Source organism: Alternaria conjuncta (genome assembly GCF_024043145.1).
Source record: "Alternaria conjuncta strain BMP 0040 chromosome Unknown scaffold_8, whole genome shotgun sequence".
Taxonomy (NCBI): Eukaryota; Fungi; Ascomycota; class Dothideomycetes; order Pleosporales; family Pleosporaceae; genus Alternaria; species Alternaria conjuncta.
In genome coordinates this window covers 531,421-553,149 of record NW_026250097.1, presented here as the reverse complement: position 1 = coordinate 553,149, position 21,729 = coordinate 531,421, and the positions used below count along the sequence as shown (strand labels likewise).

The 21,729-nt window shown below is 53.8% G+C and overlaps 7 protein-coding genes across 7 annotated transcripts; 1 reads left to right on the top strand and 6 right to left on the bottom strand.

Annotated features, from left to right (window-relative positions):
* Positions 1–177: 177 nt before the first annotated feature.
* Positions 178–2,943, bottom strand: J4E85_005980 (uncharacterized protein; the record flags this gene model as incomplete). The annotated part of the gene is made up of 1 exon (XM_051470221.1): positions 178–2,943. The coding sequence occupies one exon, from the start codon at positions 2,941–2,943 to the stop codon at positions 178–180; it is 2,766 nt and encodes a 921-aa protein (XP_051325709.1).
* Positions 2,944–3,486: 543 nt separating this feature from the next.
* J4E85_005979 (uncharacterized protein) lies at positions 3,487–6,353 on the bottom strand (the record flags this gene model as incomplete). The annotated part of the gene is made up of 3 exons (XM_051470220.1): positions 3,487–4,008; positions 4,060–5,988; positions 6,066–6,353. The coding sequence occupies 3 exons, from the start codon at positions 6,351–6,353 to the stop codon at positions 3,487–3,489; spliced, it is 2,739 nt and encodes a 912-aa protein (XP_051325708.1).
* A 538-nt stretch (positions 6,354–6,891) lies between these two features.
* Positions 6,892–10,592, bottom strand: J4E85_005978 (uncharacterized protein; the record flags this gene model as incomplete). The annotated part of the gene is made up of 6 exons (XM_051470219.1): positions 6,892–7,233; positions 7,282–7,440; positions 7,489–8,248; positions 8,297–8,565; positions 8,621–10,474; positions 10,524–10,592. The coding sequence occupies 6 exons, from the start codon at positions 10,590–10,592 to the stop codon at positions 6,892–6,894; spliced, it is 3,453 nt and encodes a 1,150-aa protein (XP_051325707.1).
* Positions 10,593–11,356: 764 nt separating this feature from the next.
* J4E85_005977 (uncharacterized protein) lies at positions 11,357–14,144 on the bottom strand (the record flags this gene model as incomplete). The annotated part of the gene is made up of 3 exons (XM_051470218.1): positions 11,357–11,368; positions 11,420–13,967; positions 14,032–14,144. The coding sequence occupies 3 exons, from the start codon at positions 14,142–14,144 to the stop codon at positions 11,357–11,359; spliced, it is 2,673 nt and encodes an 890-aa protein (XP_051325706.1).
* A 1,106-nt stretch (positions 14,145–15,250) lies between these two features.
* ASF1 (Histone chaperone asf1) lies at positions 15,251–16,265 on the bottom strand (the record flags this gene model as incomplete). The annotated part of the gene is made up of 4 exons (XM_051470217.1): positions 15,251–15,656; positions 15,706–16,014; positions 16,067–16,106; positions 16,157–16,265. The coding sequence occupies 4 exons, from the start codon at positions 16,263–16,265 to the stop codon at positions 15,251–15,253; spliced, it is 864 nt and encodes a 287-aa protein (XP_051325705.1).
* A 1,184-nt stretch (positions 16,266–17,449) lies between these two features.
* Positions 17,450–20,211, top strand: J4E85_005975 (uncharacterized protein; the record flags this gene model as incomplete). Its single annotated transcript, XM_051470216.1, has 4 exons — positions 17,450–18,013; positions 18,066–18,572; positions 18,657–20,033; positions 20,086–20,211. 4 exons carry the CDS (start codon positions 17,450–17,452, stop codon positions 20,209–20,211), a joined length of 2,574 nt encoding a protein of 857 aa, XP_051325704.1.
* Positions 20,212–20,461: 250 nt separating this feature from the next.
* J4E85_005974 (uncharacterized protein) lies at positions 20,462–20,857 on the bottom strand (the record flags this gene model as incomplete). The annotated part of the gene is made up of 2 exons (XM_051470215.1): positions 20,462–20,489; positions 20,556–20,857. The coding sequence occupies 2 exons, from the start codon at positions 20,855–20,857 to the stop codon at positions 20,462–20,464; spliced, it is 330 nt and encodes a 109-aa protein (XP_051325703.1).
* Positions 20,858–21,729: the final 872 nt, after the last annotated feature.

Here is a 21,729-nt window from a genome sequence, read left to right as displayed (position 1 = left end):
GTGCTACTTGTGGGCAACGTCAAGATTGTGTGTGATGTGAGATGGGGGGAGTAGTTGAGGCGGTGAGGCGGACATTGTGCAATGGATGAACGACCGGAAGTTGACGCTGAACGAGACGGCATGGGTAGGATTCTATGTAGATCTCTGTGAGGTTGTCACAAGCGTACCGGAGATAGTCTATTTCCTGATACCCCAGACATCTCCGCCCATTGCCACGACCTTGCCATCTGCTTCCAAATCGCCTAATAGCTGCTTCACTTCTTCGGCTCCGAATGGGAATCCTCCTTGAACCATCATACGCATCATCATGGTGATGCGGCCCGCATTCATGTTACCCTGATTTGCCATCATGCCCAGTATGAAAGCTGTGTAGACGTCCTTCTTCTCATAGAGCATCTCACTCTGAGATTTGACAGTGTTGTTGGTGGCGTTGGCTTGGATGGTAGCTAGTTCTTCTGCTGCAGCCGCTGCATCGGCATCGTGAGCACCAGTTGTAGAAGTCGGTTTGGGGAGAGACTCGATGATAGAGTAGGTAGATGGGGCATGGAAGCGGAGCACAGACTTTCCAACCCAGAAAGCGAGGGCTTGGGTGACGAGGCTCTCGTCCATTTCTAGCATCTCTTCTAGCTGAGATACAGTGCGTGTGATGCCTTCGCCGCCCTTGTCTGAGTGTTTTGCTTCCTCATCGGGTTGAGATTGGAAGGCGTAGATTACACTGACTTGCCAGGGTGTGAGGTGGTCGAAGTCCTCTGTGCGGTCATCGAAGGTGAGGGTTATAGAGCCGTCGCCCAAGGCATTCATCCATCGCAATTTACGCATGCCTTTGATACGCTCGAAACGCGACTCGTACTCTTTTTGCAACGCATCCATCTGTGCGGGTACGCGGAAAGTGTCGTCGCGAAGTTGTGGCCAGAAGAACGATGATAGGATCTGTGCGTTAAGCGTAGGGCCAGGAGGTGTTGCAGCGTTGGATGCAGAAGGAGTGATATTTCGAGTCGAACGTCCAGGTCTCCGAGGTTGTGGTGTGCGTGGCTGTCGGCCGTCTGGTGTCTGAGGCTCTCTGCTACGGTGGTCTGGCGTAACAAGTGATGTCGCTGCTGGTACGCTGATTGTTGTGCGGATGGTGCCGTTGATACGCTTCGATTCCAAGACATCTCGTAACATGACCTCGCAAGCTTGTAGCTTGTCGTCACCCAAGCGGACTTTGATGAGCTCCAACAGTCGAATCTCTTTCTCATATTCTGGATCTTGACATCTAAGCAAGTGATCACCATATATGTTCTTCAGCTCGTTGATAAAGTCCTCTCGCTCCCAGAGTGTTAAGAGGAACCATATCACGTCTTCAACTTTTGACTTTTTGTAGTCTGGTGAGGCGTCTTGTGGTAGAGGCTGCCAATTCATGTCGTTCCAGTTGAGTTCCTCATCAGTATCTTGCCCGTAGTTTGCAAACGGCTTCACCATCTCGCTGGCAATCTCGTACGAGAGCTCGCTGTTAGATGAGAATTTACTACCAGTTTCGTCGGTCAGGTCAGTGAGCAGACTTGATATTATGATGCGCGCTGTGTCTTCTCGCTCCTTCAGGTACCGTCTGATTGGTCTAGCTACACGCTCAAGCAGCACTCCCTTAGGCTCAAGCTCGTGGAAGGAGCGAATGATGGAGATGTAGACGTTCAGTATATAAGTCGTGGTAGCTCCAGGATGTAACAGGCGTCTCGCTATTTGCTGAGAAAAGCTCGAGGTGAGATGTTGCTTCGCGTTTGAAACCCGCAGATACTCTTTGATGTCCAGGATGGCGCCCATACTTTTATCCCAGTGTATGACAAAATCGAACAAGTTGTCAACTCTCGCCCGACCAAGCCTAGCTAGAGCCATCTCTTGCCATGAAGCCAATTCGGTCGGCAGAATGCTACTCTGCTCGCACCGCAGACATTCTAGTACCAATTCGACGAGTGGACAGAAGCCATCCTGAATCCACAGTCTCAACTGCGGCACAACTGACTTCTTGGAATACCAGTCTACCTTCAAGTAGTGGCTTGTGATGAAAGAGTCGAGCAGCTTGTTCATGGCGTGTGCGAAGGCCTCCTGCGCACTGCCACCACCGAGTCCAACGCGCTCTAGGCTTTGTAGCAAGGTGATCATTCGCTTTCTGCACTCCTGCGTCTTCTCGGGCGAAGCACTCGGCTGCATGCCATCGTGTCGGGTATAAATGCGGAACAAGCGACATCCAGCGTCGTACAAGACATAGCTCAACGTCTTCCCATATCGCTGCAGCGGCAGACAATGCGCAAAGACAGCCTGTATATTCCGGCGAAACTTCCAATCTGCTGCACTCGCAGTATCTGAGTCGGCGATCTGTGTAGGTCTGCTCGGTCGAAGGGTCGCGTTACTGGCGTTCTGCTGTAAGAGAGGCAGTAGGTGGTCGGTGAAGGGCTGGAGGTATACGTTCTGCACCTGCTCGAGGATACGCTGCGTTTCGTCGAGGATCTCCCAGGCTCGCTTGAGCTCAACTTCATCTCCCCACAACTCTTCTAGACCGGGTCGGACATGGTTTGCAAAGTGTAGCCTGCACTCGTTTGTGTACCACTCGACCAGAGTCTCCTCCTTCTCATCGTCGCCCTTGCCTTCTCCGTTCAAGAGAAAGCCTAGGGCTTCCTCGACCTCCCTGTTCTTCTGTGTTCTAGGCGCAAAGTTGACATCTTTTGGCAAACTCAGGAATCGCGTCGCGCAACTCCATGCTATGTTGCGCTTGACTGCCCTGTGCTGTCCCTGCCCATGTGCTTGCGCTGGTGTTCGGCTTTCGGCGTTCCTCAGAGCGTACGGGCTGCCGAACGAGGTCCCAGGCGCTGTGTGCCCTAAATCTGGTGTCGCAATCGGCGTCGGTGTGCTGTGCGAGAAGGAGAGAACTGGAAAAACGGACGCGAAGACCAGGGTGGAATGGTCCATGGCGGACGGAGGTGCGACGGCGGCCCCGCTATGCGATTGTTTGGGCTCGTGTTCGTGTTCGTGTTGATATGAGAGACTTCATGGACGTGCAATCGATGTACCATCTAACGACGGGTATGCTGCTGCTACAAGTCTGCTCATCGTCGGGTCTTGGGGATTGTTGTCTGTTTGTTCGCGCAGCAGCGGTCGCGACCACCGCCCATCAAGCTCGGGCCAGCTCCAACGCGTATTCACGTGGGGTAGCCGCCATGTCAAAGTATGACGAAAAGCATTTGACCTTCACCGTTGTGCGCACATCTTGGTCAAATGATGATGTTTCTCAATGTCTAGTACTATATTGCCTGCAAATACATCGAGTCATGATTCGACATTGTGCAATACGAGAGCTTAGGTCTCGAGACTACATACCTGATGGGAAAAGTATCAAGGATATCTACCATATACGCCTCCTGCACCGTCCCATTCCAAGCTCCATTCCATGCGTACAGAAAATGCTGCAGTAATACTATAGAACACCATGCCCGTCGTATCAGTCACATTACATCAAGGCCTCAGCACGCCGTGCCGCCTCCTAAACGCCTCAACTCGTTCCTCGTAGAAGAGTATCTCTCGAACACGTAACTTTGGACCTTTTTGCGAGTCCTGCACAAACGATTCATCGTCGCTCTCAACGTCGACATCGTCACTTGCTTCGCTCTCGGTCTCATCACCACCGGGCGGCATAGCGCCATCGTCCATGTCATCGTCGTCTTCGTCTTCCGTAGCTTCGCTCTCGTCGTCGGATAACATCGGATCATGTGTAGCGTATGCAGATCCACTGCCATCGGCATGCATGCCATCGTGTCGTAGGTCATAATTTGATGGTCGATTTTCCAGAATCTCAAAGCACTTGGTAGATAGACCCATGTAGCAGAGCTCTATCTCCGGTCGCAAGTGCACAATATCGAGTATCTGGTATGCGAGTTCGCGTGGATCGATATTACTGCCATGGGCGTGATCGGCAATATAAGGGATATACAGGGAGCGGATATGAGGGATGTACGGAAGACGTTGGAGGAAGTGGTGCTGTACAGACGTCAGTCGCATTTTATAAAATGGTAATGAGGCGCAACATACCCAGTCTTTGTAGTCGATGGATACTGCGAGTTCCCGCAAGCTGTTCATACGGCCGCTTGTTATGTATGTCAGGATCTCGCGGTTCAGCATCCACCGTCTCCACCTTGAACTATTGGTCGTGTGTCCGTCTGGGCTCTTCTCTCCACTGTCTATCATCAGTTTCTTCAAACTTCCTCGATGTCTCCGCAATGGTCCCTTGTAGATCGCATCTACTGTTACCGTAGACGAGTAAGAGCGGCCTTCTTGGAGAAAGAGCACTTCAAGACTATTCGGCGCCAGTGTCTCTTTGAGAAACGTGATCAGCGAAGGAGACACTGTATTAGTGTGTATTCGCTTGAGGTTGAGCTGATATTCTGATCGAAGGGTGTAGGAGGCCTTGTACGCCTTGGATGAAGACGGTGAGCCAGGATATGGGGGACGAGGGGTGTATGTTCTCCGTAGTATTTTCCACAGTTGTTCGTGATTGCTGCAGTGAAGAAGAGTCAATGTCGATAGAATCGACCAATCGAAGGCTCTGCGAAGCACTGGGACGGAGAGAGGAACGCGTTCGAGCTCCAGTACTTCTAGTTTCAGTTTTCCAGTCAGCCGCGGCTCATCTTCTGAGCCAGAAGTCTCGTCACGAGATGGAGGTGTCTTTGCAGCGACACTCTCAGTACCAGGAGCCTGCGCAGTCTGTCCAGCACTAAACGGCTGATTGTCATTGAAGAGACTAACGCCCTCTGTTATGGAGTTATCTTCCATCGGATTACCGAAATGATCCACATCCTGGTCCGGGTCGCGTTCCTGTAGTGAGAGCGAGGCTATGGAGGGCAGGGGCAAGGAGGCTGCCGATTTGGCGGGCGTTGCTTCTACTGATCGCTCTGTGACGCCGGTAGCGCCAGACTTCTGGGTTGGAGGTTCTTCCGAATGGCGCATGTTGTGTATGCGGCCGACGAGAATGCCGAGAACGCCTCCTAGCCTTTTCTCTCCTATTGAACACGCGGCGGTCGATGTAGCGTTGTAGTCGACTTGCTGAAGACCTTCACCCTCCCAGACGGTCACCCAGTCCCGCTGTTGTGCATGGGCTGCGATACCGATCCGTAGTTCGCGTAGTTTCTTCTGGGATCTTGCGATCAAAATGCTCATCTCGTCGAGGTAAGGCAACTCGTCGATGTCCAAGACACTCAAACTCTTGAGCGCAGGTATGGCAGAAAAGGTAGGGTGTTCGACTCGATCTAGCGCAGACATGCTACTCGGTGCGTACGGGGGTACCACAACAACGGGGGCTTGGACGGTGCCAAGTCCACTCGGATGTGTAGCGTTCGGGGGTGGAGGGAGGTTTTGATTGTTGAGTATCATGGGTGGCGCGGGCGGCGGGATCGGCGCGTCGATTGTGTTGTCGTGCCATCGTATCCAGAGGCGGTCCAGACGGCATTCCTCACCGTCACTCCGGTGGGCGAGGCTTGACAGCGCAAGCCAGACATCGCGAAGCACACCCGTAGGCATGTCCCACACGAACGTCTCGAGATTGATCATACGAGCAATCGCAAGCGCCACCAAGGTCCCCAGCATTTTACCGCCTTCCTTGGTGATCATGTATTCCTGAACCCATGCCTGCGGTCCATTGCCGAGAGAGAACTTCTTGGTAAACTGTCCGTAGTAGTTGCCAAACCGCCGCTGCGGAACAGGGTATGGGTTGGTGGCAGTCCTCAGCAGTGCGGTCGGCGTCTGTCCCTGCAGCCTCAGCCGGTTCTGGTGGGGGAAGCAGTCGTCGCCCATGACCAGCGTCGCGAGGCCATAGGTGAGAGCATCGACGCCAGCGCGAGGCTCGTTGTGGGTGCTCTCGTCAGGCCACACAATGTCGAAGCGCGAGTATATGCATGGGATCGTGAGTCGATGGAGGGCCGAGTGACAGAGGCACAGCGAGGTGAGGTCGTTGGTGTGTGGGAGCTGTTGAGGTGCACGTCAGCATCGAGCCAGTGCCGTGCCGCATGACAGGGTGCAGCGCATAAGGCGCCCCTACTCACCTGGTGTATGATTTCCTTGAGGATGTCCATGGGCAGATCCAGCAGCTTCAGCGGCCCCTTGGTCGCCTTCTCTTTCCCTTTGGGTTCCATGGCCTGCTCAGCTGATCCCGTCGCATTCACCACACTCGGCGCCGGGGCACTCGTCCGCGCACCCTCGGCGTGTCCCTGCATGTCGCCCGTCTGCGCGTCGTCCTGCGCGGGCGAGAAGGAGCGGGCGGCGTTTCTGTCGGAAGGTTGCGGCGACGCAGTGGTTGGAGTGCCGGGTGTTGAGAGTGGGGAGTCGGCCATGGTGGTGCGTCGACGGCGAGTCGGTGGGGGGCATATAGGCTCCCGGAGGAGGGTAGGAAGCCAGGTGCAGAGACAGCACGGAAATCTGCTTCTCACATGGGCCCAAGGTTTGCCAGCACGTCGAGAGGTGGGAGAGTTGTATCAGACCCGTCCATCGACGTGGTTGGCCAAGAGACCCTGGATCCCGGTGCGCATCCGCCTTACCTTTTGCATACCCACTCCGTTCCCCGTACAACCCGCTGCGGCCGCTTACGCCGCAACTCGCGACTACGCTTTGCGCGGCAAATGTCACGGCCACATTACGTGAGCTCTTCTTGAACACAACGCGAGTTAGATTTTTGATCATTTTGACAGACTAGCATCCAGCCAGTATGCAGGAACGCTAGAAGAGTGACCATGGTACTATATGCATATGGCTACGAGACACATTTCTTTTGCCAGCGGGTATATCCATACTCAAACTCCGTGACCATCGGCCCACACGACGACAACAACACCGACAAATGCCAACACATTAACGCCATATTCCAGGGGTATTTCAAGTCCGCTGCACATTCAATGCTGTCTGTCCGCGCTCTGGGTCCGTCATTTTGATGATCTTGACATCGGACGTTTGCGTGACGTTACTCATCGACTGTGGAGTGATGAAGATGAACTGTCGTCCAATCGAACGTCGAGCAGCCTGGATGATCATATGCATACTCCTTTCGCGGTTGACGCTGTCCATGAAGACGTCGAATTCGTCGAGACAGCGGATAGGCGAGCCCATTGCATCCCACAGGGAGAGGAGAAGACACACGGTAGAGTACGACTTCTCACCTCCCGAGAGGGTCTTTGTCTGTCTGCCGTCTCCGCTTCGCTCCATGATATCCGGTTGAACCTGATGGAATTAGCGCCTTGTGCGAGTCAAACTGATGTCCAGACTTACATGAATGTCAAGAAGAGCCTTCTTGTGGTCGATGCTCAGTGTACCTCTGAACTTGCGCTCGCTCAACAGATAGTTGAACGTGACTCGCGCCCGAACAGAGATGCCAGATCTGAATTGCTTCCACCGGTTGCGTCGGTTGTCAAGCGTAGTGATGAGTTGCTGCGCCGGATCAGTAAGAATCATTATGATACGTGTAACCAAACTTACGTTGCGTAGACTTCTGATGTCTTCAAACTCCTTCATTGCATCGTGGTGCTTCTGCTTCGCTTCAGTTGCCGCCCGCGTAAGGTCCAGCTGTGATCCACCGAGCTCCCGTTCAGCCTCTTCCCTGGTTTTCGCCATTTGAACCATTCTCCGCTGTAGGTCATCGGAAGTTGAATTAGGGGGGACGAACACACGCTCACATATGCTCGTCGCACCCTCAGTTACTTCGGCGAGGCTTTGTTGCGACTCCAAGAGCTCTTCTTGCCAGTTCTTCTTTACTTTTTCAGCTTCGGCAACCTGCTCGATGGCTTCGTTCTTTTTCTGGAGCTCTTCTTGTCGTGTGCCCTGAAGAGTTCGAACTGTCACGTGCGCCTTGTCGAGCCGGGACCGGAGATCAGCAACAAGCTTCTGTGCAGCTTCCATCTCCTGCTTGTTCGCCCTATTCTCGTCGTTGAGTCCGATCCTTTGCGTCACCGCATCTTCGTAGACATTCATGACGTTCTTCAACTCTTCTTGAGCTTCCGCAAGCTCTGACTCCCGCACTTGGATAGCTGCTTCGTCGGGAGTTGCTTTCTCCAGTTCGAACTCAAGTCTTTCCAATTCCTTGGAAGCAGTTTGGGAAGCAAGTCTCAGATGTTTCTTCTGGCGTTCGTGGTCCTGTAACTGAGCCTTGCATTTGTTGACCTCATCATGCCGCTCCCTGGACTGCTGCTGCAAGGTCTCAAGTTGTCCCTTGGCCTGGGCCAGATTCTTCTCTTCTAGTCTGTGTATGCTATTAGCGAATGATCTGATATTGAAACGCCATACGCACTGGATTCGAGTATCTTTGTCCACCTGCATACGCAGAGCTCCGGTATACGGTGCGATCGGACTGTTGTTGATACCTCCGCCACTGTTGTAGACGAAGACACGACCTTTGGTTGTGTCGCCATCCGCAAAGGTAAAACACATCTTGACGTTCGTAGTAGGCGGCCCGCGGTTGAACATAAACTGAGCGCCTTCGTCCATGTTCTCAATGAGCACGGTTTGCTCGATTGACTGGTTGATGATGAGCTGATTTCGAACAAGATCATCGTCAAACTACGTGCTAGTTAGTGAAATACTTCTATGTCGTGGATGTAAAAGGCATGTCTACCGTAAGTGCCTTCATCCATGTGGTAAGATTTTCTGCGGGCTCATTGCCATCGGTGTTTATAGGCGTCCTCTTGCCAATGTATATCGGGGCAGACCTGACATCGTTAGCGTTGTTGATTAAGCAGAAAGATGGCGCGCACCAGCCAACCCTTTTCATAAGGGCTGATAGTATATTCTGGTCTGGCTTGCTAGTGACGACGAAGGCGTTCAGCGTTTGACCAAATTGCTTTTCAAGAATTCCACCCCAATCCTGCAAGCGCAGCTTCACATGACGGCCCATGGGTCCAACTGGTTTCTCCCGGAATCTGTGCTCGGACTCGATCGCGCGGAGTAGCTCGCTCAGCCTTTGGCGATTTTGATACCCATCGTCCCAATTACTCTGACCTCTTTGCATTCTTGCGATGGATTCCCGTATACGTGAAACTTCTTTTTGAGCGTCCTCTACTTTTCGATCTGCTTCGTTCTGCTCCTTTTGAGCTGTCGCCAGTTGGTCTTGTAGCGCTGCAAGCCCAGTATCATGGCCCTCGAATGCTAACCTGGCAGTCTCGTACTTGACCTTGGCGTCATCACGATCTCGAATCTTTTCTGCGTGGCGGCCGTTGTCTGCTTCAGCCTGTCGTTGTCGGTACTGCGCAATCTCTGCTTCCAACTTGTGCACATTCTTTTCCCTTTCCTTCACTTCACCTTGTGCAATCCGTTCATCAGCTAGTAGCACCACGAGTCTTCCCTTGACTTCCTGGAACTTTGCTTTAGCATCAAGTGCCTTTTGCTCTGCTGGCTCCATCTCAGTCGTGAGATCGGTGACGTTTTGTTTGGCGGCTTCGTGGGCCTGATCCGCCAGCTCGTAGGCCTTTCCTGCATCTTCTACACGTTGTTGTAAGGTTTGTATGATTCTCTCGGTGTCTGCGAGTCCGTTCTCATTGTGCGCAACATCATCTTCGTGTTCACAAACCGTGGCCCATGCTGCTTGTCGAGCAAATTCCGTTTCCTTATCTCGCATCGTCTGTAAGCTTGCCGCTTTTCTGGCTTTCTTCTCCAGTGCTTCCATCTCGCGCCTTAGAGTCGCGAGGTCGGCTTCTTTGACCTCGGCTTTCGTGTTCATGACTTCCAAAGATTGTTCGATCTGCTGATAGTCTCTGTTCAAGTTCTCCAGCTGCGTGCCCTGGAGAAAGAACTTGTACTTGTCTTTTGGCGTGGAGTGGTTCAGAAACTGTCTTGCCATGTCCTGTGTCAGGACGTTCATCGGGTTGTCAATTTGCATGGAGAAGGCGTCTAGGATGTCTTCGAGCTCCGCTTTCTTGTTGGTGACGAGTTTGTTGTTCACGTTCTTGAGCTTGAAGCCTGAAGTTCCGGATCTGCTGAAGTGTCGTTCCACGATGATCGAGTCGCCGTACTGCGCGGGCTTGTAAGCGAGTGGCCCTTGGTTCTTGATCTTGACAGTCACGGAGGCATGATCTTTGCCCTCCTTGATAAGGCTTTTGAGATTTTGGGCACGATTTGTGGCGGTAGCCTTTCCGCCCAGACAGATTGTGAGGGCAGTGAGCACGGCGCTCTTTCCGCTGCCGTTATGTCCGATGATGAAGTTGATCAGAGGCCCCAGGGTTACTGTCAAATGTTCATGGCACATGAAGTTGATGCACTGGATTTCTTCGATAATCCCAGAATCCGTCGCGACGTTTTCCCTGTCTGCAGTTGCCCGATGCTCTTTCTGCACCTGTTGTGTCGCCCGTATTTCTCGTTCGCGCATGTGTTCGCCTTCGTCATCGGAGGAATCGCTGCCGCTGGCTGCATTGGAACGCTCGTCGTCCGAAGACTGATCGCTGCCCTCGGATTCAGATTGACGGGGTCGCTTGTTCTGGGCGATGTTAGCATGCGTGCTGTTGGCTTCGGGGCGTTTGACATACGCGACTGTTACTGCCTGAGCCGTTGGGATCAAGCCCATCTGTGAGAGCGCGAGAGCGCTTTCCAGACATGACTGCGACCACAAGCCAGAGGATCGACAGGCGCGGGTAGGCTGGAGGTACGGTTGCAGGTGGAGTTTGCGAGTGAGGTAATTGTGAACGCGCTCCTTCCCCGCTGAGCCGTTCAGGAACCGCGCTAGCGTCCGTGCATGCCCAGGTGGCCAGCGGATTCACCCCCACGGTACCATCACGGCCAACAGCTCTCATTGATTTTGAGGGGAAGGAATCATCGAATTGAAAACCGAAAAGCGTGAGAGAAGACACAGGCGACGCTTTTGGATCGTTGTTTGATCATAGCCTGAGAAGACCTTTGACTTCACTGCGGATTTGTGCTGACACGTGACACCGCGTCGACGCGCGCGATCTAGGAACTGCCTCAGTGTCCACGGGTAGCTACTCTCGTCCCGACCAATTCCAGGCGATTTCGCATCGCCATGGTCTTGCGACAGTCCATATTATTCGCATGTAAGACTCAAGAAGAATTTGTGCAGTCGGATTGCACTACCACGGCCTGTTGGCAGCAGTGAAAATACGACTACGGTGCACGTTGGCTAGCATCCCCGCACACCACGATTTGATTTCCCTGCATGCCATTGATCACAGTTCTGTCTTGTCTGATTGTATTTCGTCTATACTTAAAAGTCGCCAATGCCGCTTCACGTGTTCCGAAGATGGGTATATCGAGTGTTAGTACTGCGACCGCTCACTACTATGCAAGATCAAAACTCCGCTATGCAAAACGTCATCCAAATCGCGCTGTTCCAGCGCTCCAAAATCTACATGACGACCTGTTGGAGGTTAGCAAACAATTCTTGGTGCATGCCGGACGTGCAACTTACACAATCGCCCTCCTTGGGTGCCTGCCCTATGCCCATTTCATCAAATGTCTTGGGACCCTTGCCTGCCGCCGAGGAAGCCGATGAGGCTGGCTTAGGCGGTGTAGGTGTGGCCGGCTTGTTCGCTTGTACTGGCGCAGGCTTCGGAGGTGGCTGCTGCTGTTGCAACGTCTGCACCCTGTTAGGCTTGGGCATGTTGTCGTATCCGCTGGGACGTCCTGATGAGCCCGGCCGTGAGGAGGGCCGAGAGCCTTGCCCTGGCGTAGTAGTCGAGGGCCTGTCCATTCTCGAAGAGGTTCTACTCTCTTGGCCCGGTTGAACGGTAGATGGACGGGTATGCTGGCGAGGCTCGAGAGGTGCAACGTACCCGATATCGGGCAGAGTGGGCGCTTTCTTAAGTGGCGCCCCCTGTTGTTTCTGCAGCTTGTTACGTCCATCTGGTGCACTGTATCCGATATCTGGAGGCTGCGTGGTTGATGGACGGGGTTGCGCTTCCGGGCGCTGAGCACTCGGCCCTCCAGGTTGTCTGTAGCTTGCAGGTCCTCCTTGTGGCAGCGGCGCGCCACGGCCACCACTTGAAGGACGGCCGCCACGCCCTGGGCCCATATTATCTACGCTCGTGTGAGGGCGCATTGGCATCGGCCCCATATCATAACCTGGCCCGGGGTTTGGGCGCGGGCTGCCGCGGCCGTAGGGATCGTTTGGAGGGTAGACGTTGGGATTGATGTTGAACGCTGAGGACACAGGTCGAGTACTAGAAGCTCTCACCTCTGGCGCAAATCCGCCCGCGATACCTGGCCGTTGGGGGCTCAGCCGAGGAGGCCCATTGTCCATAGGATATGGCGCTGCTGTGGAAGGACGATCATAGGGTGCCGCCATGGGCGCGTTTGAGATCATTGGAGGCTGGTCAGACATGGGGTATGGCGTTGTACTATCGCCCCTGGCTGGCAGTCGGCCACCTGGGGAGCTGTCACCGTAATCGGAAGGGCTGATGTCGTTGATCGACGGCATGGGAGCGTGTGACTTCTGCAGTCTCGCCGGTCGCTGACCTCGCATGGAGCCGTGCTTTGACTTGATCATGTTGATGGCAACGTTCTCATGGTCCTTCTTCGATAGTGTCCGCGACAACTTGGAGATGCTCTCTATACGCGCAGACGCGTCTTTGTTGCCGTTCTTCTCGGCCTTGTCGTACCATTCGAGCGCTTTGTCCAGGTTGACAGGTGTGTTCATGCCGATCTCATGGAAGTACCCCATGGCGAACTCGGCAGTCGCAAGGCCGGCTGCGGCGGCACGTTGTGCGTATTGGTATGCCAACTCTTCGTTCTTGTTGAACTCTCCCTCGTGTCCACAGAGGAACCACTTGCTGATAGCCATATCTGCCTCAGGCTCACCCTGCCTAGATGCGAGCGCGTTGTAGTGCAGTGAAAGGGTCGGGTTGAACTCACAGCCTAGACTGCAAAGCTCGTACGCAGAACCCATCTTCAGCTGAGCCTTTGCAAATCCGAGGTAGGCAGCTTTCTCGATATTCTGTCTTGCACCCTTTTCGTCGTAGGGCAGAAACATTTCCGGTACGTTGATCTGAGGCAGCTCTCGCGCCTGCAGCATGCCCAGCACGTAGGCACCCTGCGGCGCATTCTCATCCGCAGTAGCCGCAGCTTGCTTGATGAGATGCACTCCCCTCGCAAAGTCTTGTGGTTGTCCGTGCTGGCCGAGTAGCGTCATCATACCAAGGCGGTAGTTGGAGGCCGAGTCGCCTTGTTCCGCACCGGCTTTGTAGTTCTGCAGGGCCTTGATCGGGTCGTTCGACTGCTCGAACTGCATGCCCATCCGGTATTCTGCCCGCGCATATCCCTTTGCAGCCGCGCGGGAGTAGCACCTGAAGGCCTCCTTCTTGTCTGCACGCATGCCAAACTTGCCAAACTCCAGCCACATGCCCCGCATGAAGGTCGCTTTCGGATGGCCCTGGTCGGCCAGGAAGGTGACTACGTTCATGGCATCGAGCCGCAGCTGGTGCTCGACCTGCGGTGTTGCCGGCCTCGCGCCCTGAATCTCTGAGATGCGCTGCTCGTGCAGCTGCGCGGCGTCTACGTACTGCAGCGCGTCTTGGGCCCATGCCAGCTGCATCTCCGGGTCGTTGGAGTTGAGCACGGGCAGGCGCGCATTCTCCAAGACGGCCTCTTTCTCATCGTCGGACGGCGGCACGTTCGGGGGCTTGTTGGGGAGCTTGGGGAAGGGCGAGAAGTTGGGCGAGTCGTGGCTCTGGGCGAACTGGTTGTAGTCGTGCGACGGCTGCTGCTGGACCGACTGGGGCTGCACGTTGGGGGGCTGGCGGAAGGCAGAGGAGATGCTCGCTTGCCGGGCGGGCCATTGGTCGTTGTGGACGGGCAGCTCGTTCTGGTAGCTCGCCTGCCGCGGCGGGAAGTTGGGGTGCTGTGACTGATTGTAGCTCTGCATGGGGGACATGGCGCCGTTGGTACCACGAGGGCCGTTGGCTTCCAACTCCAGATGCGCGATGTTTTCCTGCATGTTCTCGGGCACTTCGGGCATGATCCTACCGCCAAACCTACGTCAGCCGCAATTTCAGGGCATGCACATGGCGATGGGCTAGAACGAACCGCTGAGGCGCAGGCGAGATGACTTCAGGCGAAGGAGCCGGCATATAGTAGTCATCGAAGCCTCCTGGCACAAAAGTAGCCCCCAGCTTGGGCTGGCCTTGGTGGTAGCTCATTGTCGTGGTGCGATGGGGTATGCGCTGCGGTGCTCAGATATAAGCGTCAGCCGTTGTCCAAGGGAAGCCGTCTTCGATGCACGTTGCCGCCTGGCCCCAGGGACCGTTCCGCGCAGCCCTCATCGAGGCCGCCATGCATGCCGAATGACGCGTGGAGCAGGAAATGAACGTACCTTAACTTGGTGGGGTATGGCCCTGAGTCGCCGTCGCTAAGTGCAGACTCGCCGGCAACCCTTGCGATCTGTCGGATATCGTATACGAGAGAGCGGGCGATCCTCGTAGTCGTATATGGTGCAACTATCTCGCCGGGCGCGGTTGTACAGACAGTCAGGAGTGGCGGCGGTGCAGGTTTGAGGGGGGAAAGAATAAGTCCAGGGAGAGATTCGAAACGACCGACGAGTCCGTTTGCTGAAACAGGCGCTGGAGAGTCGTGTAGTCCTAGGGTTCTGCCGTGTGTGAAAGGTGCGTTGTTTGACGTCAATGGCCGAGTGAGTTCCTCAGGCTTGCACACATGTGCACTCTAAGGGTCACAGGAACAGGAGCGAAGGATCCCGAAGGTGGTGACCGGCATCATCAACGATGTCGCCCCCCTTCCTGTCCTTCACAGTTACTATATATGTTTCGACACACGTCTCGGAAATCAGCCTCCGAGTTCCCACCACTGCGCCATTCACTCAGAGGCTGTGCAGTGACGTTGGCGTTACTCGAACCACCACTTTCAGCCTGTGTAGACGGATCCGCGCAGGCCACATCCCGGATCTAACGGCAGGGTCAAGTAGACCGTTGCGGAGATGAATATCAAGAGGCCACGTACTCGGGCCCCAGAATGGCTTGCGCGGCTGCGTGCATTCTTGTGGACTATCTGAGCTTCAACCACATATCTACTATCACGGCACGCGGTTTGTCACGTAGTATGAAGTGCTTTCTTGCTGGGTCTTTCGTAATTCAACTTCTTCGTGACAAGGTGAAGACTAGATCGCGTGGACACAGTGGCGAGGCGACTGCTGTCTACATGACTAGAAGAAAACCACAAGGCGGTAAATATCGCTTCCTGCTCGAAGCACCCGCGATGGTGAAGTATGCAAGCAAGGAACCCGGCGCGACATCTAGTGAACCATGACATCCGCACCAGTCTGTTGCTGCTGCGGGGCACCTCCTGGCTGTTGTTGGGCTGGCTTGTCACCGCTGGCAGCGCCCGCCTCACCCTCGTCCATCTCCATGTCGTCATCTCCGCCCTCCTCGCCCTCTTCCTCCTCATCGTCTTCTGAGTCCTCGATGTCGATCTCCTCGCTGCCGGCCTCGGACTCAGCGTCGTCGTCAGCGGCGGGGCCTGCAGTGTCCTCGGCACCTGCCATGGCGGCATCCTCACCCTCGGCGGCGACACCTTCACCCTCAGCCTCTTCAGCCTCCTCCTCTTCCTCCTCCTCGATACCGTATTGGTCGCCGTCGGCGGTGAGGTCGGCCTCTGGCTGCTCAGGGGGAAACTCGGGGGGTGCAGACTCATCGGAGTCCCTGAATGGGTTAGCACTGCCAAATAGCACCAGTGTCTGTAGCTGCGTACCACTTGATGGCGAAGCGCGTGACTCGCGGCTTCTCTGCCAGGATCTGCCTCTGCACCTTCTCAATGACGGGCTTGGTAGGCGGGTCCAACGCCAGCGCCTCGTCTGTGTACTCGTTGTTCACATAGTATCCGACACGCACAAACTCGCGCTCATCGTAGCTGCAGCTGAGCAGGATGACTGTGACACCGATGATCTCGCTGTTGGGGATGCGCGTGAGGTTGGGAGCATCGGCCTTGAACTGGAACTTGTTGACGCCAATGGGGAGGGGGCCGACGAGGACAGAGTCGAGTTCCTGATCATACTCGTTTCTGCGGGGAATTGATCAGACGTGTTCACGAGCAGGAGTGGCAGTGGACTTACGAGGTCGCAGAGCCAACGTAGGTCAATTTCCACTCGAGATCTGAATTGTCGTTAGTCATCGTGATTTTTCTTGATGTTGAGCGCACCTACCCTTCTGTAGTTGCTCGAGACACTCAAAGGTGATCTCAAACTCGTACGGCTCGTCGAAGCGCGCGGGGTTGTTCTTGACCTCCACACCGAGAAGCGACACGACAGACATTTTGAAAGCGGAAGTGATGAAGCGAGAATAAAGGCAGGTGAGACGGTCGGTATGGACAATGTGGTGGGATTGAGAATCGAGAGGCGTGCGTGGTGGGGACTCTGCAAAAGGCGGCAGGAAAAGGTGTTTGTTATGGAAGCGGTGAGGACGTGCGTTAGATAGATCGCGGCGGCAACGATCAGTGGATCTTTGTCCTAGGCTGTCGCGGGTCGCGTCCAACTAAAAGCGTGACCAGGCGTTACGCGTTCGCGTCAGAGCCGTGTCCTACATATCTTCCACGCCTGAAGAGAACCCGGAATAACCCACCAGGCATCGCATCGCTCCGTGCTTTGTTCCAGGCCTATCATGTACTGATGCTGCGATGATTCTCGCGTCTGAGTAGTCTTGATACGTACATAGGTAGCGAGACGGATCCAGTCGACTGCATTAGCTTCACCCCAGGGCTGCATCCAGGAACGTCGCAGCTACGGTCGAGGCTATCTTCAGCATTTGGAAAAGGGTCACTCTCCCCCTGATTTAGTGAGCGGTTTCTCGCCAAGTATGAAGCCATGCTACCAGGCCACATGTCACAATCAGGCGTTGTGTTCAGGCCAGAGGCATTTGAAAGTGTCGCAATGTGCCGATATTAGTACTTGCTAGACTCCAAGGAACGAATTGTCGCGCAAAAGCCTCTGCTTCTTCTCTACAGTCATGTAAGATCGGTTTGGCCAGACAATGACTGGGGTAATGACGCTGACAAAGACTGATCCGCCGTAGTCGATGCATCACGGAAGCGCTAAAGCGGGGCGGGCACCTGGGCAGTCCTGCTAGGTCGTAAGCAAGCAGCCACCACGTTTCCTTCCAAAAGTCGTGGAGACGTCTTGAGTTCATAGGGCATCAACTTCATGTGCACGTCCTCTGACGAAGCTTGGCACAAAACGTAGCTTGGTATCTACGTGGCTGGGGTCTTACGCCTGAATCATCCTAAACTTCCGAAGCATACCTACGTAGGTAGGTACCATTCCGGAATTCAGCATCCCTAAGTTCACAATAAAGTGGAGACTGGGGAAGTGAGTAAGGCATTGCATGCCTTGTTCGATCCTTCATGTACCGTGTCGCTAATCGCTGCGCAGAGACACTGCATCGGATCTTACGTCCGTAAGGGTTCAGGCTTTCCACTACCAAGCTTCAACAGCATCTCAGTCATGTCGAGCCCATCATTGTCGAACCAGAACGGGTCTCAAGCTTCCCCACCAGTTGAAGCCGATAAGAGGACACAGCAGCCTGCACCGCGCGTTCGCCGCAGGAATCGACTCATTACTTCTTGTCTCGAATGTCGCCGGCGGAAGTTGAAGTGCGACAAAGGCCACCCATGTACACATTGCACCAAAAACACGCGACAATGCGTTTTCATTGCCTCCGGACTTGATGCAAATGCTCAGGCAAAGCTAGCCGAGGTTAAAGAGCAGATGGGTCGTTTGGAGAGGAGCCTTGAAGAAGATGTTGCGCGCAAGACAGAAATAAACTTGAGAAATACTGCAAGCTTTTCTAGGGTTGGTACACTCCCTGGTCAGGAACAGTCAAGCGACCAAGAAGACGACGAGGACACTAAGGATCTCCGGCCGACACATCTCGTTACTGAAGATGCAGCTTACTATGAGCCTGACGACGATGTCAACGACGACATGGTCGATCTGGGCTTTCGAATGGGTAGAGTTCGCATCACAGAACGCATTGGGGGACTTGTTCGTCCAAGACTCTCAGATGAAGTGAGTCTCCACGTGTTTAGCATGTCGGATCACACTGACACCATCCTCGTAGCTTGCTACAACACTCAAAGAGTTACCAGATCGCGAAACTCCGTCTCTATCTGCCATCGAAGAAGACGCCGTAAATTGGTTAGCACCCACACAAGACTATGTCGCTCCATCTTCAAACTTTGTGTTGGCGTCCGGAATCGACCAAACCGCTCTTGAGTCACATCTGCCTGCTCGGGTCGTGGTTGATAAACTACTCTCTCAGTATTGGGTTGCGGTGCATACCATAGCCCGGACCGTACACCGCCCTTCATTCGAGCGACAGTATCAGAACTTCTGGATCAGAGTCAACATGGGCATGGAGCCTCGCGCATCTTTCCAAGCAGTGCTCTTTGCGGCTTTGCTGAACTCAGTCGTTTCAATGACCGACGACATGGTGCAAGTCGAGTTTGGTGTTGAAAAGCAAAACATGATAGACAGCTTCAGGGAAGGGACGGAGGCAGCGCTTGCGCGAGCCAACTTCCTACGCACTACAAAATTGGAGACAATCCAGGCTTTCGTGATGTACCTCGTGAGTCTACCGTCCTAAAGCGGGTACACGACAATTTACCCGTGACCGTTGACTTCACCAAACTTTGCTAATAACCTCCTATAGATTCCGCTATGTCGCAACGAAGTATCTCGCGCCCACTCTGCACTAACTGGGTCACTTATTCGTTTGGCTGAATGTATGGGTTTGCACCGGGACCCGACGACCTACAGCTCCTCGCCGGTTGAGATCCAAGTACGGCGCCTCATATGGTACCAAATATGTTTTCTGGATCTACGTACTTGCGAAGCTGTTGGCCCACGTCCTCAAATCCGGCTCGACGACTATGACACGCGCTTTCCGCTGAACATTGACGATGTTGATCTCGACCGTGCTGAGCGTGGCGAGGGCGGAATAGACGTCAGTAAAGATCGCAATCACTTTACCGACATGACTATCAGCCTCATGCGATTTGAAGGATACGAGATGCATCGCTTCCTTTGGACCGAGCGTCCAAAATTGGATCGGAAACGCGCTGACGGGAAGAGCGAAGTCACAATCACTTCGCTTCTGTCGCGTGTTCAGTCATTCCAAGCGGCTATGGAAAAGAAGTACCTTCCCATGCTGTCCAAGACAGAGCTATTACACGTCCTAGCGTCGGAGCTATACGGCATCGTCTCGAACCGCTTGTACATTTCCATCTTACAGAAGTACATTACTTCTGCTCGCAGCCGAATGCCGGAGCGATTACGACAATTGACACTAAGCGCAGCGACCATGATTCTGGAACATGGCATGGCAATTGAGCAGCATCCAGTGCTATCCTCCTGGGCATGGATCGTCGGTGCTCTCCATCAACACCACTGCGCGCTTCTTCTCGTGAGCGAGATTTACGTAGCAAACCCGGAACCAGCGATGGAACAACGAATATGGAAATGTCTGGACTACTCGTTCAATTTACCCACTGGACTATCCAACGTTGAGAAAACGAGGATGGTTTTGGAAGAGCTCGTCGGCAACACGAAAGCCTACTCTGCCTTGAAAAGAGTTCGTGTTCCTGCCGACATGCCGCAAGCAGGTCTGGAGCCTCGACAACGCGTACAGAGGAAGGAGGGTGGACGTGATGGAAGCACGCAGTTTGAGCCGAGTACTTCTGGTCCACTTTCGCATTTACTGAACGGCAATGCAAACCTGCAAAATCTCGTACCGCCTTCGCCGTCACCACCACAGACTTCTCAGGTTCAGTCCACGTTAGTACCCAGGCTCAACACGTTTCCTGGCGCTATGCCAACTGTAGACTGGGGTACCATCGACATGCCAGCGACAGTATCTGTTTCAACCTACGACGTCATTCCTGGGAATAGTCCAGGCAATCTGATGCCAACCACCGCCCAGCAAGGTGAAAGTAGTAATAGTAGTCCGAACTCTACCATGTACGAGGGTGGAATAGCAGCTGGTTCTAACGGTAACACTGCGATGGACGCTATCAACGACATCGATTGGGTAAGTAACACTCTCGCCCCACCACACACTGGCATTGCTAACCATGATGTAGAATGATATCGAGGAGATGTTCGGTGATGCTGAGATGGGGGCGGGCAATATGCTTATCCCGCCTTTCGCATTTCCGTCCTTCTCAGCTTCGAATCTGCAGTGGCCGGCTTCGGGTCGAATGCAGTAACCTCATATGGTACTATAAGCACCAGTATCAACTCCTTTGTCGTATCACGCGTTTATCCCATAAAATGTTGGTGACAGTTCGTCATACCCGTTTCAGTGTTCAGTGGTGGTTTGCTGTTGCACGAAGGGTTTGGTACGTTTTATTCAGCACCAACTACATATCCTTTCACATACGACCACAAGCATTCCTCCATCCTGTTCCATACCAATTGTAACTTCTCAGTCGCTTTTGATCCCACGAGCTGATATACTCAGCACCGGCCCGTGTTAGGGTCAGACCTACAATTAGACGTTGTTAGCTGTTTTTGTCCGTACAAAGCTAACTGTGTGTATACAAAAACTTACCGGAAAAGCCAGTCAGCAGTAACTTTCTCGCCGCCGGCTTGGCAGCCATTAACCTCGTCGGTCAGTCGCTTAATGCAGTCTTCTTTGTTGAGGGTCAAGCCGCCTCGGCCTTGCCAACCCACAGCGAAATCAAACTTGATGCCCGCGGACGGGCAATTGGCGCAAGCGTACTTGGTGTCGCCCTGCTTGAAATAGCCTGCGAGCCTACCGCTGTTACAAAGGTCCCTGATAGCACCTCTAGCCGCCTCTTTGCAGGCTTCGGTGGCCCATTTCTGGCCGCTGTCGGGAAAGCAGCGAGCCATAGTGACGGTGGCCGAAGTCAAGATAACGAGGGGTATAGAGGTCTTCATTGTGAAAATAGTGATTGAAGAAGAGTCTGGATTGAATATTGTAGGGTGATGACTGGAGGCTTGAAGGCGTTTGGAAGGTTGGCTCTTCTACTGGTCAATCGGTGAAGATTAGAACGAAAGTCGCTCTCTTTGAAGTGACTAGCTAAAACGGTCTGGGAAATGTGTTCCGTACGATTGCTATATAGACTAACCTTAAATTAGCACAGGGTGGGCAAAGCGCTCTGGAACGCGGAGTGACTCCACAATGTCGGAAAGCTTGGTGTGTCATCCTGCAGGATGACATCTTTCAGTAAGAGAAAATGATTCTATTCCATTGAAGATAAGGTGCTCGTGAGTTGTTTTATTACGGCGGTTGTTCCATCACACGTGGATGGGCGTTGACTACTTATTGAACTATCTAAATGAGGACGACTGACGATCCACTACTTCTAACCAGCTTCTCCAGCAGAAATAATTCTTTACAAAGACCTCGTGTGCGAATGTTACATCGATCACAAGCACACCGCGCTCCCTGGATTCATCTGACAGTGCTGGCCCGGCTCTCCAACCTTACAGCTCCCACCGGACGGACAACTTTGTAGCGTCCACACTCCACAATCTGCTTTCACCTGTCCGCCATTGAACGGACATGCCTCCCTGATTGCTTTGAATGGGTCGGTACAAGCATTCTGAACATCTGGCTGAGACTTCCCTTTCTCCGTATACAACAGGTTACAAAGCTCTGGGGCGTTTGCGTCCATGGTGAACGTTGCGTCGTAACGATTGTTGTTTTTGGGATCGCCATTTCCCCCCGAGTCGGCCCCGACTTGCGTCCAATCTGGTTC